At 41.2% G+C, this 13209-nt stretch overlaps 1 protein-coding gene across 1 annotated transcript; it reads right to left on the minus strand.

The window, feature by feature from the left end:
• Nucleotides 1–2218: 2218 nt before the first annotated feature.
• INSL5 (insulin like 5) lies at nucleotides 2219–6567 on the minus strand. The gene is made up of 2 exons (XM_063427214.1): nucleotides 6345–6567; nucleotides 2219–2637 (listed from the first exon to the last, which is right to left on the minus strand). The coding sequence occupies exons 1-2, from the start codon at nucleotides 6520–6522 to the stop codon at nucleotides 2402–2404; spliced, it is 414 nt and encodes a 137-aa protein (XP_063283284.1). The 5' UTR covers nucleotides 6523–6567; the 3' UTR covers nucleotides 2219–2401.
• Nucleotides 6568–13209: the final 6642 nt, after the last annotated feature.

The raw sequence follows: 13209 nt of genomic DNA on the forward strand, positions 1-13209 counted from the left end.
GTTTTTAAAGAAACCGCGATTTTAAGAGAGATACTGGATAAATAACATTAGGAAATAAATGAAAATAAACTAAGGACAAAAGTCCCTGCTGTATTGAAAGAACACCAAAGGACATATGTGAAATCAATAGACTATGTAAAAAGGAAAATAAATCAAATAATATACAAGTTAACTCAAAATAGTGTTAAAGGATAAAATTATAGCACAGTAATTGGAATAGACTCACCTGGGAGGCAAGCAGCAAAGAAAGAGGAATTGGGAGGAGCTCCATAATGCTATATAATACTGATATATACTCTGATTGGTTGAATTTTTTAAACTGATTGTTAACTATTTCTTTGCTGCTGGGAGGTTTCAGTAAAGAAAGATAAGCAAATATGAAGCCTCCTGTCTTGCCATAAAATTACATCTGATTGAAAGTGAGACCAGTTTTTTTTCATGCAGGCTCTGTCAATCATAGCCAGGGGAGATGTGACAAGGGCTGCATAAATAGAAACAAAGTGATTTAACTCCTAAATGGCAGTGAAACCTGAGAGGTATGATCTATACACTAAAACTGCTTCATCTAAGCTAAAGTTGTTTTGGTGGCTATAGTGTTCCTTTAAAAAAAAAAAAAGAAGAAGAAAGAATGTTTCTACTAGCAAAATGTGTATATTAACTTAGAGATTTCTCAAATATGCCTTTATTTAATTGTACTGATAATATTTAGCACACAATTTACTGTAAAGGGAACAAAATTGGCAGAACTGAAGTGATGCCTCTGGCTTAATCGTTTCCGAATCTCATGAAACATTTTCCCACGCTGTCGTCAAGGTAGAACATTGTGTATGAATTAAGTGTCTCAGGCTAAATGGTAAATCTTTAAATGACTAATTAATTAGAAACAACTTGATTATTTATTTTTTTATTCTGTATATGCGCGAGCTGTATTGGAAATATCGATTTGATGTTTGGTAAGGCTATTCCTAACATTGATATAATGGGACAAACATAGTTTGAAAATAACCTAATTTAATGCTTTTAAAGAAAGGCAAGAATAAAAAGTGGGGAAAAAAATGAAAACAGGAGGACCAATAATCCCACTTTAAGTTCCTGTATTTGCTGTAAAGCCTCAGTGTTTGCAGGTTCTGCAGTGAGTTCCCACTAAACAGCTTACTGGTATCCTTTGCAATTCTCATCATTTGAGGTCACTGAGCCAGAGAGACAATGATATAATCTTGGTATTGAAGGTGTGTAGGTAAATAGCCAGAGTTACCATGGCAATACAGGTGTTATTCTGGGTTAAAGCTCTAAATGTTGTCTAACCATTGCTGGAATAGGGGTTCATAGAGCTGTAGTTGAAGTTTTTGATTGGGCTAATTATATCTGGATATAACAAAAACTGGCATTTATATTTAAAATCACATCCACAAAAACTACTAACTACTTAGTGAACTAGGATTGCCTGTTTAGCAACATATTACAGATGTCTATATACAAAAGAGATTCAAGTTATAAGAACACCCGCTTAAGACCATCCATTCGTTCTCCTGTGCTTAGTCCTGCATTGCAGAGATTGTTCATTGGCTGAGACTGTCCCCCGGACTTAGCTCAGACTGGGAGATTCTGGCTCTCTGTAGACTGTAGTGGAGGCAGGGAGGGGTGTATGGCAGACCCCATTTGAATCATTTTAAAATGGTTTGATTACTTACATTGGGTGGAGGAACAGGACCTTCCTGGCACCATAACTACTATACTACGTTGTGGTGCTCGGAGAGTTCCCTTAATAGGGCAATGCAATAATGGCGTCTTACTGAAAATGATGGGAATTACGTTCCACAGCACTTGCAGGCAGATAACCCCTATTTCTACGTGACTCTATCCATTACCCCTCCAACCCTAAACAGCTGTACCAATGATAACCTGTTCCCCAACCTTAATGGTCGCAGGTAGTTGCACTTTACAGTACTGAGTGTGTAGATTTAGTGGAAGCCATTTTGTGGATTTGCACGATGTGGATTTCATATTTATATAGCGCAAAGCATATTTAATATAGTTGTGCAGCTGCAAGTTTAGTCATTTCTCCTGTCTCAGAAACCTTTTTGTTAAACGCTTAATGTGGAATGTCCGCACAGATACAAAGAAAAAATACAACACATGATTCTAATTCCCAGCAGACAGCATTTATTACATTTCTTTAAATACAAAGCACTTTTTTTTTTTATTATAAACCTAAGTCTAAATATCTAGTACCACAAAGAATGATAAAGATTTACTGGGGTGAATATTTTGAAAACAGAAGTAGTGGATGTATTGATCTGGATGTACCTCCCCCACCAGGAATTTATTTTTACACACATATAGGGTGCCAGAGGGATGCTTTGCCTATTCTTATGGCACCCAAAGAACTGAAAAATTGTATTTAACACAGTGAGCTTAAATCCTTTTTTTTGCAGCCGGTTTTGCAGCATGCAGTGGTCAGTAGCTCGTTGAGATCACGTCTCTCTTGAAATGAATATTTCTCAGAATCCCAAAAGTCTTCCATTGATTCGCTATGTTGGACCTCTTCAGTGTGGGACTTTAATTTCTGTAGCTGATATTCCGAAGGGTCGCTGACATCGATATTTCCATTGTGTAAATCAAAGATCTGTCCCCTGTCTATGGAAGAACACAATATGACATTATTAAATTGATCAGACAAAGTAATCATAGCATATTAATAACATACATTGATACATTTGGTATTCCAAAAAGTATGGATATCTCAGTTGTGTCTTTGGCTAACACAAGACCAAAAGGGCTGAGCCAACTGACATTTCTACCACATAAGTGTCATACTACCTCTAAGTGATGCACAATGCCATTGTAATGACAAGTCCAATGAGGAACAATCTGACAGGTACTAGGTACCAGGCAAATAATTTTTTTTTTTTTATTTGTTTTATAAATTAGCACAATACGTATTCACCCCATTTGCCACCAAATCATAATTATAAAAGTCAATGCAGCCCCTTATTGGACCTTGGACACAGTGCAGTGGTGTACCTTCCTTAATTGGGCTGAGTTGGCAACTGGGCTGGGATGGGGCAAATAAATAGGCCAGGGCATTTAAGATAACAGCAACCCATCACAGAGCCACCCAACATTTTTAACACGTCTTCAATATAAACTGCAAAGCTTAAAAAAACAGCATCTACTCTGTGGTTATAAAATATGTACTTTTCGAGTTAAATATCATTTTTTTCCATTCCAAGATCCACCACCGAAAATTACACATACCATCTTTTACTCTAATACTACTTTAGACACAGTTCTAATAAACACACACTATAGCAATATGAAGTCCTGTCCCACAGTCCCTATAATGCACAGAACAAGGATATCACTAGACACACTCACGCTGCACATTTAGTTATAGCTCATTGCACACAGACCCACTCTGCCCCATGGCCCATAGGGGGCAGTCATTCTTTGTACCCTGTACTCTCCCAGCTTGCTTGTGAAGGTTTTATCTCCTTTAAATTTCTAGTGACTGTATGCCTGCCAGGTCTAGTTGCAGACCGAAGTCAAGTGCATGGTTTCAAAAAAATTCATAATAAGATCTAAAATAATTGTCATCTTCAGGGATATAAAGTCCCTAAGTCAGCACTCAGATTGGGAGGGATGGGGCAGATGTGCCCACAGACAAAGCCCCATGTGCCAAATACTCTTAAGTACACCCTCTGCCTCTTCCCATCTTCCTGTCCCGTGCTTTTTTCCCGTTCAGTCTCTTTATCAGAATATAATTCATGCAAGAGATAACTGGATTTTTTTTTGGAGCCAGGGAATTTTGCACCTATAGGCACCTGATATGTAAATCATGTAAAGTGTTCACCTGCAAAGTGTTGCTTTTCGTATGTTTAACTTTGCTCTGAGGATTTTGAAGACGCTGACATACAGTGTCGTACAGGACGTACAGCGTCATTTCACAAAGTTAAACTCTGTGTAAATCGACAAAGCAGCTATAGCGACTGACTGGAAGACAGCCACTAGAGGAAATGTTCACTTCAATTAGATCAAGTGGTCTGGGTGTCTACAGTGTCCTTTTAAACTTCCTTTATCGAACTTCCTCTTTAAGTTAGAATTTATTACTATTGCCTGCTCTGTTAATAGCCTTCTAGCAATGTGTGTGAATAAAGTTCAATTTACAGAGCAGGAGATTACAACTTCTAAAGCAAGTTAACACCATGTGTCAGTCACAGCCAGGGAGGTGTGGCTAGGGCTGCATAAACAGAAACAAAAGTGGATTAACTCCTAAATGGCCGAGAATTGAACAGTGAGACTGCAGGGGTATGATATATACTCGAAAACCGCTTCATTAATTCCTTGAGAAGAATATGGTTATCAGCAAAAATCAGCATGGTTTTATGAAGCACAGGTCATGTCAAACTAACTTGATTGCGTTCTACGAAGAAGTAAGTAGAAGTATAGATCAGGGTGTTGCAGTGGATGTGATCTATTTGGATTTTGCCAAGGCATTTGATACAGTTCCACACAAAAGATTAGTGTTCAAACTCAAGGAAATCGGTCTCGATGAAAATGCTTGTTCTTGGGTAGAACATTGGCTTAAAAACAGAATACAAAGAGTTGTCGTTAATGGTAAATTTTCAAGCTGGACAGAGGTGGCAAGTGGTGTCCCTCAGGGGTCTGTTCTGGGACCCCTTCTATTTAACATTTTTATAAATGATCTTGAAGACAGCATTGAAAGTCATGTTTCTTGCTGCAGAAGGATTTAGATAGACTGGAGGACTGGGCACTCAAATGGCAGATGAAATTTAATGTTGAAAAATGCAAAGTTATGCACTTCGGCGTAAAGAATACACAAGCAACGTATACCCTTAATGGAAGTGAATTAGGGATAACAACACACGAAAAGGACTTGGGAATTGTTATAGACAACAAACTATGCAACAATGTGCAATGTCAATCAGCAGTGGCCAAGGCCAGTAGGGTACTGTCATGCATGAAAAAGGGCATTCATTCTCGGGACGAGAATATCATTTTGCCTCTCTATAAATCACTGGTAAGACCACATATTGAATATGCTGTGCAATTTTGGTCACCTGTTCTAAAGAAGGACATCATGGCACTAGAAAAAGTGCAGAGGCGGGCTACAAAATTAATAAAAGGAATGGAACATATCAGCTATGAAGAAAGGTTAACAAATTTAAACCTATTTAGTTTAGAAAAACGTCGCCTGAGAGGGGATATGATAACATTATACAAATATATTCGGGGCCAATACAAACCACTGTGTGGAAATCTATTCACAAACCGGACTAACATAGGACACGAGGTCATGCATTTAGACTAGAAGAAAGAAGATTTCGTCTAAGGCAAAGGAAAGGTTTTTTTACTGTAAGAACAATCAGGATGTGGAATTCTCTGCCTGAAGAAGTGGTTTTATCAGAGTCCATACAGATGTTCAAACAGCTACTAGATGCATACTTGCAAAGACAGAATATTCAAGGATATAATCTTTCAATGTAGGGTAATAACTGCTTGATTCAAGGATAAATCTGACTGCCATTCTGGGGTCAAGAAGGATTTTTTTTGTCCTAGCTTGTTGCAAAATTGTGCTTCAAACCGGGTTTTTTTTTTTTTTTTTTGCCTTTTGGATCAACAGCAAAAAACAGGTGTGAGGAAGGCTGAACTTGATGGACGCAAGTCTCTTTTCAGCTATCTAACTATGTAACTATGTAATGTAATTAATCTAAAGTTGTTTTGATGCCTAGTGTTCCTTTAAGGTGTCCCTCTGTCCATTTGAAACGTTGGGAGGTATGTGTATTGATTATTAGTTTATCAGTTTACTTTACATAATATTTCTTTTCATTCATGTTTTACTATGCACATCACATGTAGAAAGCAGAACTACAGTGTGATTTGTTTATGCTGCAAATATTTGCACAATTAATTATATAATATATATATTTATTGCTGTTATAATATTGTATTTTGGATGGTAAATGGAAATCAATAGAAACCCTAGATCAATTAATTGTGGGGTTAATCAAAACTGGAACTTGACAAACAAATGGCAAAATATACAGGCCAATATAGTCTGTTTAGAGAAATGGTTCAACTCTACAAATTTGACAAAAAACAGCATTTTTGTTTCCAAGTCAACACAACATTATTTAAAATTGATTTACTAAGCTATGAATATGCTTTAAGGATATTAATTAAATATTTATATTTTAAAATTTTTTTAAATAATTTTAAAAGTTAAAAAAAAGAAAACTAAACCATTTTAAAGGATTATCCAAAAAAATATTAAATCGTGGCCAATATTAGTGAAATATTATGAAAGCAGGTGAGAGTCTTACCAGGAACATCTTCCGGTTCTGCTAAGAGCAATCTTCTCCATCGGGAACCTCCACAGGTGTATATCACAGCTCTGATAAATTCTCTGCCGCAGAGCTTCACAAATTGTCCGTCTCCTTTAACCTCAGTAACTGCTACTAGGAGCAAGAGAAGGACACAGCCTACAGGTACAGCCCTCATACTGGAGAAAGGACACTAAAGTAATGTACGCAATGGAATGGAGAGGATAAGCGAAGGGTCTGATGTTCAGTTGACATGAAAGCCATCCAATTTATAGGAATATTCGTGGCTTCCCATTGGCTGACCAGCTTCATAGTAATGTGTCAATTCCTTACAGTGGAAGAGGTTATTTGCTCTTTGAAAGCTCGTTAAAGTGCACTTAGCTAATTATTCCAGTACCAAGGGTTTTAAGGCGCATCATTTAAACTACATGTAAACACAGGAATAGGAAACTGTCCCCCATAGCTACCATCTGCCAGATGCAAATTCTTTTATGTTCTGACAATTTCTGTTATTTTATGTGGAAAATCATATAAATTCAAAGTTATTCACCTTCTAAAATTAATTGTCTGAAAAAAACTGCACCTGCCACCTGGCACCTGGGGTTTTAAGGTAAGATGCCATTTCTTTTTCTGGACGGGCCTGTTCCAGTTTGCATCATTTGGAGGGTGCTCGGTGACAATGGCAGGTAGTGAAAACCATTACAGCTACTCTAACATGTCAAGTTATGAAACACTTAATACATTATATCAGCACGTCCCCAGAACTGTATCCTGTAGCTTCGTTTTTTAATGGAATACCATTTTTATATATGATAAGAGCAAGCGATTGATGGACTTATTGAGTAGTACCCTGACACCACCAAAGGGGGTTGGGAGACATCAGTTTGAGAGACAGCTGAATAAAATGTTAGCAAAGCCTTGAGATTAGGGATTCCGCACTACATCAAAACTGTGATTTATGTGGAATAATGCACAGATGATGTAGTTCACTTCTCTAATGCGCAAATGAGCAAGATAAACAGAAGAATGAGGAGTCACGGAAGTAACAGCATGGACCCCACAGAACCCTGAGAAGGATGCCTAGGTCCACAGAACAACTGTGGTTAGGTCTTCAAGATGTTTGGAACAACCTGCCTGTCGAGTTCCTAACTAAACTGTATGAAAGTGTACCTAGAGACAAAGTGTGGCTACACCATATACTGATGTGATTTAGATTTTTCTTCTGTGTGAGGGTTATGAGAAACCAGTATTGCACTTGCACTTACTTGCCAAAGCTGATTACAAATTCAAACAGTTCGGAATTATGGGTTGTAAGGTATAGGCCTCTAGCATTTGTTCTCATTTTGTCTTCCTGAAAGGCATTGATCAAACAGATGGAGCAGCAATCAGGGAGCCGTGTTGCTAGGGATCAGGCGTCCACACTTGTCACCTGAAGATTTGAAGACGGACATCCGGACGCACTAATTGTCCACTCTCCCCCTTGTAGCTGCATTGGTGGTGTAGCAATTCTTCTACTATTTGCAACTAGGGATGTGGAATTCATTTAATTCCAAATCAAAATTCCGATAAAATTCTCAGAATTAGTAAATTTTGTACAAAACTAATTTCCGAATTGAAAAATATAAAAACTGAAAACTAACTAATCAAAAACGAACGAAAATGAAATAAATTTTTTTGGATCCATTAATTTTAATAAGCCCGCATCCGCCAATTTCTTACGCAAGATACTACCAAGGAGCTTGTCCATGCTCTAGTAATTTCCCGCATGGATTATTGTAACTCTCAACCTAATAGGTCTTCCCAAAAGCCGTATTGCTCCGCTACAGCCTGTAATGAATGCTGCCGCCAGACTGATTTTTCTCTCTAGTCGGTCCTCTCCCACCTCACCCCTCTGTCAATCCTTACATTGGCTTCCTGTATCCTAAAGGAGTCAATTCAAAGTGTTAACCCACACCTATAAAGCACTGAACAATTCTAGCCCCTCTTATATCTCTTCACAGATCCATAGGTATGCCTCTTCTCGGTCTCTCCGCTCTGCCCGTGACCTTCTCCTGTCCACTACTCGCACCTGTACCGCCAACTAACGCTTGCAGGACTTCTTGCTTGTGGCTCCCTTCCTATGGAATAGTCTGCCTACCGCCATCAGTGGAGAAGCTCCTTCTAGATGTGCCAGCCTAGTATGAAGTTCATAAATCACAAAAATGTGCATGCATACTCCTGCCCACAAGATGTCAGCTTTGTGTACCATAATGCTTGTCATTTGCTGTTGGGGCATGATAAACCTGCATGTTTCTATCTGGACTGAAAAAAGAATTTAGAAAATACAAAAACCCATCTCTTTAGGAAAGCTTATGGCCTCCCAGAGTAACCTCTACCTCACATACCTGTCTATTGCTCTCTCCTAAAGGGCAGCACTCAACTCTCATATCTGCTTCACTCCCACCTTATTTGACTGCTATTTCCAGTCCTGGTGTGTTTTACAACACACCTCCTATAGACTGTAAGCTCGTTTGAGCAGGGTGCTCTTCAACCTATCGTTCCTGTAAGTTTTCTTGTAATTGTCCTATTTATAGTTAAATCCCCCCCTCTCATAATATTGTAAAGCACTATGGAATCTGTTGGCGCTATATAAATGGCAATAATAATAATAAGGATACCAAATTAGGGAGAGTTACACTAAACAGATGAAAAGATCGAAATGAAGAAAATCCCTTTTCTTAATATTGCTCTCTCAGTGATTAACTCCCTAATTCGGTAACCTAACATTGGGGGCTGTAGCGTGTGTGTGTGTTTCTGGGTTGTAAAGTACGTGTGTGTCTGTATGTTTTTATTTTTATTTTTTAAATTCTTTATTTTTCAGTCGATAAGTACAGCAAGTGCATTTCAACCTTCGGGCTTGCGCGGAAGCCATCATTTGATAAAACATTCTAGGAAAATGCAATACACATAATGAGTGTACATAACAAGCCCCTTTTTGCCCCATTGTAACTTGCCTTCTACCGAAGATTTTTATTTTTTATTATTAAATATTCTTTATTCTTACTCAATAAACCTAGCAAGTATATATCCACTTCGGGCATGCCCTAAAGTCAACTTTAATACAATTCTTAAAAAAACCTAATGCGTCTCAACTAATGCCATGCATGCCCAATGCTTAAGAACCATCGAAACCCACCGGCTACTGAGGGTTTATATTTTAATCAAATACAGGCATTTAGGCGATTCAAGTAGCCATTTCCATTCGATAGCTAATCTTGCTCATGGGCTACCTTGTTCCTCCGACAGTATAATCATGCCTGGGGAAAAAAAAAAAAAAAAAAAAGGGCCTTGTTCCCGAGAAGAACCAGGGGAAAAAGGTCAAACAAGTAGATAGGAAGGACACAAAACGCAAAACAAAAAACGAGACCGAATAGGAGTGAAATTGTAATACAAAGAAAGAGAAAGAAGATATATAGACAATATATAGAGAACCTAGAATAGAGTAAGAAGGGGGAAGGGGGCTAAGGAGAGGGTGAAGGCCCCACAACGACCACATGGGGAATATGTCTCCCTCATGGAGGGGGTGTCTGTATGTCTATAGGGCCTGTGGAGTGAATGGGCCTAGGGGCTGTAGTGTGTGTGTGTTTCTGGGTTGTAAAGTACATGAGTGTGTGTATGTTTATAGGGCCTGTGGAGTGTGTGGGCCTAGGGGATGTAGTGTTTGCATGTAAGGGCTGTACTCAGGGCTCGAGTCCTGCAGGAACGCGTGGGAACGGAGTTCCTGCACTTTCTTCACAGCAGGAATGCCGTTCCCGTTGCTCCTGCAGGCACTAACCAGGGGGTGGCAAAAAATGCCGCCCCCAAATGCCCCCCCCCCTTGTTACCCCTGTCATGGGGGGGCCCAAGAGGTGGCCTGCTGGCCAACTGATAGACCCCCTCGGCGGGCGGCTGTCTACCTGTCAGACGCGGCAAGGGAGCTGTGTTCTCTCTGATCTATTCCCTTGCATGCCATTTGCTGATGCCGGGAGCCGGAATATGTTGTCATATTCCGGCTCCCGGCATCAGTAGACAGCCCACGCGGCGCGAGGGAGCAGATCAGAGAGAACACAACTCCCTCGCTGCGTCTGACAGGTAGACAGCCGCCCACCTCACTGAAGTCCCACTGGACCCCAGGGACAGGTCCACGCCAGCTCTCCAGGTATGGAGGCTGGGTGGACATTTGTAAATGTTAAAAACATGAATAATTTGTGTGTTTCTCTGAATGTATGTGTGTGTCTGTGAGTGTATGTGTGTGTCTCTGAGTGTGTGTTTGTGAGTGTGTATGTGTGAGTCTGAGTGTGTGTGAGTGAGTGTGTATGTGTGTATCTAAGTGTTTGTCTGTGTCTGTGAGTGTGTATGTGTGTGTGCACCTGTCAGTGTGTGCGTGTGCACGCGTTTATATATGCATACGAGTGTATATATTTTTTGGGGGTGTGGGGGTGGATCTTGGGTGAGTTCCCACACTTTTTTCCCCAGGACTTGACCCTTGGCTGTACTGTGTGTTTGTGAGTGTATCTAGGGGCTCTAGCGTGTGTATGCATATAGGGGCTGTAGAGCACATGTGTATAGGTGAGGTCATTTATGCATAGGTGGCGTAGTGTGTACAGGGGGTGTAGAACGTGTATTTATAGGGGATATAAATGAGTGTGTGTGCATGCAGGGGGTGTAATGTGTGTGTTTATAGGGGTATAAAGTATGTGAGTGCAGGGAGTGCAGTGTATGTTTAGGGGGTACAGAGTGTTTTTACTGTGTGTATGTGAGTGTCGGGGGTATAGTGTGTATATAAGGGGTATACAGTGTGTGTGTGAGTGCAGGGGGTGTAATGTGCATACAGGGATATAGAGTGTGTGTAGTATTTAAAGAGGGGTGTAGTGTCTGTGCAGTGTGTTTGTGTGTAAGTGCAGGAGGTGTAGTGTGTATATAGGGGTATAGAGTGTGAGTAGTGTGTTTGTATGTTAGTGCAGGGGTGCAATATGTTTGTGTGTTAGTGCAGCGGTTGCAGTGTGTGTAGTGTGTTTGTGTGTTAGTGCAGGGCTGCAGTGTGTTTGTGTGTTAGTACAGGGGGTACAGTATGTGTAGTGTGTTTGTGTGTTGGTGCAGGAGAGCAGTATGTTTGTGTGTTAGTGCAGGGGAGCAGTATGTTTGTGTGCTAGTACATGGGGTGCAGTGTGTGTACTGTGTTTGTGTGTTGGTGCAGTGTGTGTAGTGTGTTTGTGTGTTAGTGCGGGGGGTGCAGTGTGTGTAGTGTGTTTGTGTGTTAGTGCGGGGGGTGCAGTGTGTTTGTGTGTATGTGAGGGGGTGCAGTGTGTGTAGTGTGTTTTTGTGTTAGTGCAGGGGGTGCAGTGTGTTTGTGTGTATGTGAGGGGGTGCAGTGTGTGTAGTGTGTTTTTATTGTTAGTGCAGGGGGTGCAGTGTGTTTGTGTGTATGTGAGGGGGTGCAGTGTGTGTAGTGTGTTAGTGCAGGGGTAGCAGTGTGTTTGTGTGTTAGTGCAGGGGAGCAATATTTTTGTGTGTTAGTACAGGGAGTTTAGTGTGTTTGTGTGTTAGTGCAGGGGAGCAGTATGTTTGTGTGTTAGTACAGGGGGTGCAGTGTGTGCAGTGTTAGTGCAGGGGAGCAGTATGTTTGTGTGCTAGTACATGGGGTGCAGTGTGTGTACTGTGTTTGTGTGTTAGTGCAGGGGGTGCAGTGTGTGTAGTGTGTTTGTGTGTTAGTGTGGGGGTGCAGTGTGTGTAGTGTGTTTGTGTGTTAGTGCGGGGGGTGCAGTGTGTTTGTGTGTATGTGAGGGGGTGCAGTGTGTGTAGTGTGTTTTTGTGTTAGTGCAGGGGGTGCAGTGTGTTTGTGTGTATGTGAGGGGGTGCAGTGTGTGTAGTGTGTTTTTGTGTTAGTGCAGGGGGTGCAGTGTGTTTGTGTGTATGTGAGGGGGTGCAGTGTGTGTAGTGTGTTAGTGCAGGGGTAGCAGTGTGTTTGTGTGTGTATGTGAGGGGGTGCAGTGTGTGTATTGTGTTTGTGTGTTAGTGCAGGGGAGCAATATTTTTGTGTGTTAGTACAGGGAGTTTAGTGTGTTTGTGTGTTAGTACAAGGGGTGCAGTGTGTGCAGTGTTAGTGCAGGGGAGCAGTATGTTTGTGTGCTAGTACATGGGGTGCAGTGTGTGTACTGTGTTTGTGTGTTAGTGCAGGGGGTGCAGTGTGTGTAGTGTGTTTGTGTGTTAGTGTGGGGGTGCAGTGTGTGTAGTGTGTTTGTGTGTTAGTGCGGGGGGTGCAGTGTGTTTGTGTGTATGTGAGGGGGTGCAGTGTGTGTAGTGTGTTAGTGCAGGGGTTGCAGTGTGTGTAGTGTGTTTGTGTGTGTATGTGAGGGGGTGCAGTGTGTTTGTGTGTTAGTGCAGGGGATGCAGTGTGTGTATTGTGTTTGTGTGTTAGTGCAGGGGAGCAGTATGTTTGTGTCTTAGTGCACTCCCTTTTATAACTTTGCAGGGGGGAGAGGGAGCATGCAGATATCTGGTGGTCCAGTGAGAGGGGGCCACGCCGCACACAGATCTCTGGTGGTCCAGTGGCAGGTAATTTAGTCCGTACCCTGCAGGGTAAAGACCACGTCTCTCGCCCCCTCACGAGCACCGAGAAGGAGAGCAAAAGGAAAGGAGGAGAAAACAAAATGTAAGGGGGGAAAGCTCATGGAGAGCAAAAGGAAAAGAGGAAAAAGCAGAGCAGAAGGAGAGCAAAAGGAAAGAAGGGGAGAGCAGAAGGAGAGCTAAAGGAAATAAGGGGAGAGCAGAGCAGAAGGAGAGCAAAAGGAAAGAAGGGGAGAGCAGAAGGAGAGCAGAAGGAGTCAAGGAGGAGAAGACAGTGTCA

Source organism: Pelobates fuscus, chromosome 7 (assembly GCF_036172605.1).
Source record: "Pelobates fuscus isolate aPelFus1 chromosome 7, aPelFus1.pri, whole genome shotgun sequence".
NCBI classification, from domain to species: domain Eukaryota; kingdom Metazoa; phylum Chordata; class Amphibia; order Anura; family Pelobatidae; genus Pelobates; species Pelobates fuscus.

Excerpts from the sequence above, each read along its gene's own strand:
- INSL5 (XM_063427214.1), bottom strand. The coding sequence starts at position 6,522 with ATGAGGGCTGTACCTGTAGGCTGTGTCCTTCTCTTGCTCCTAGTAGCA. Across the intron at positions 2,638-6,344 it reads AGAACCGGAAGATGTTCCTG|ACAGGGGACAGATCTTTGAT; the intron begins GTAAGACTCTCA and ends GTTCTTCCATAG.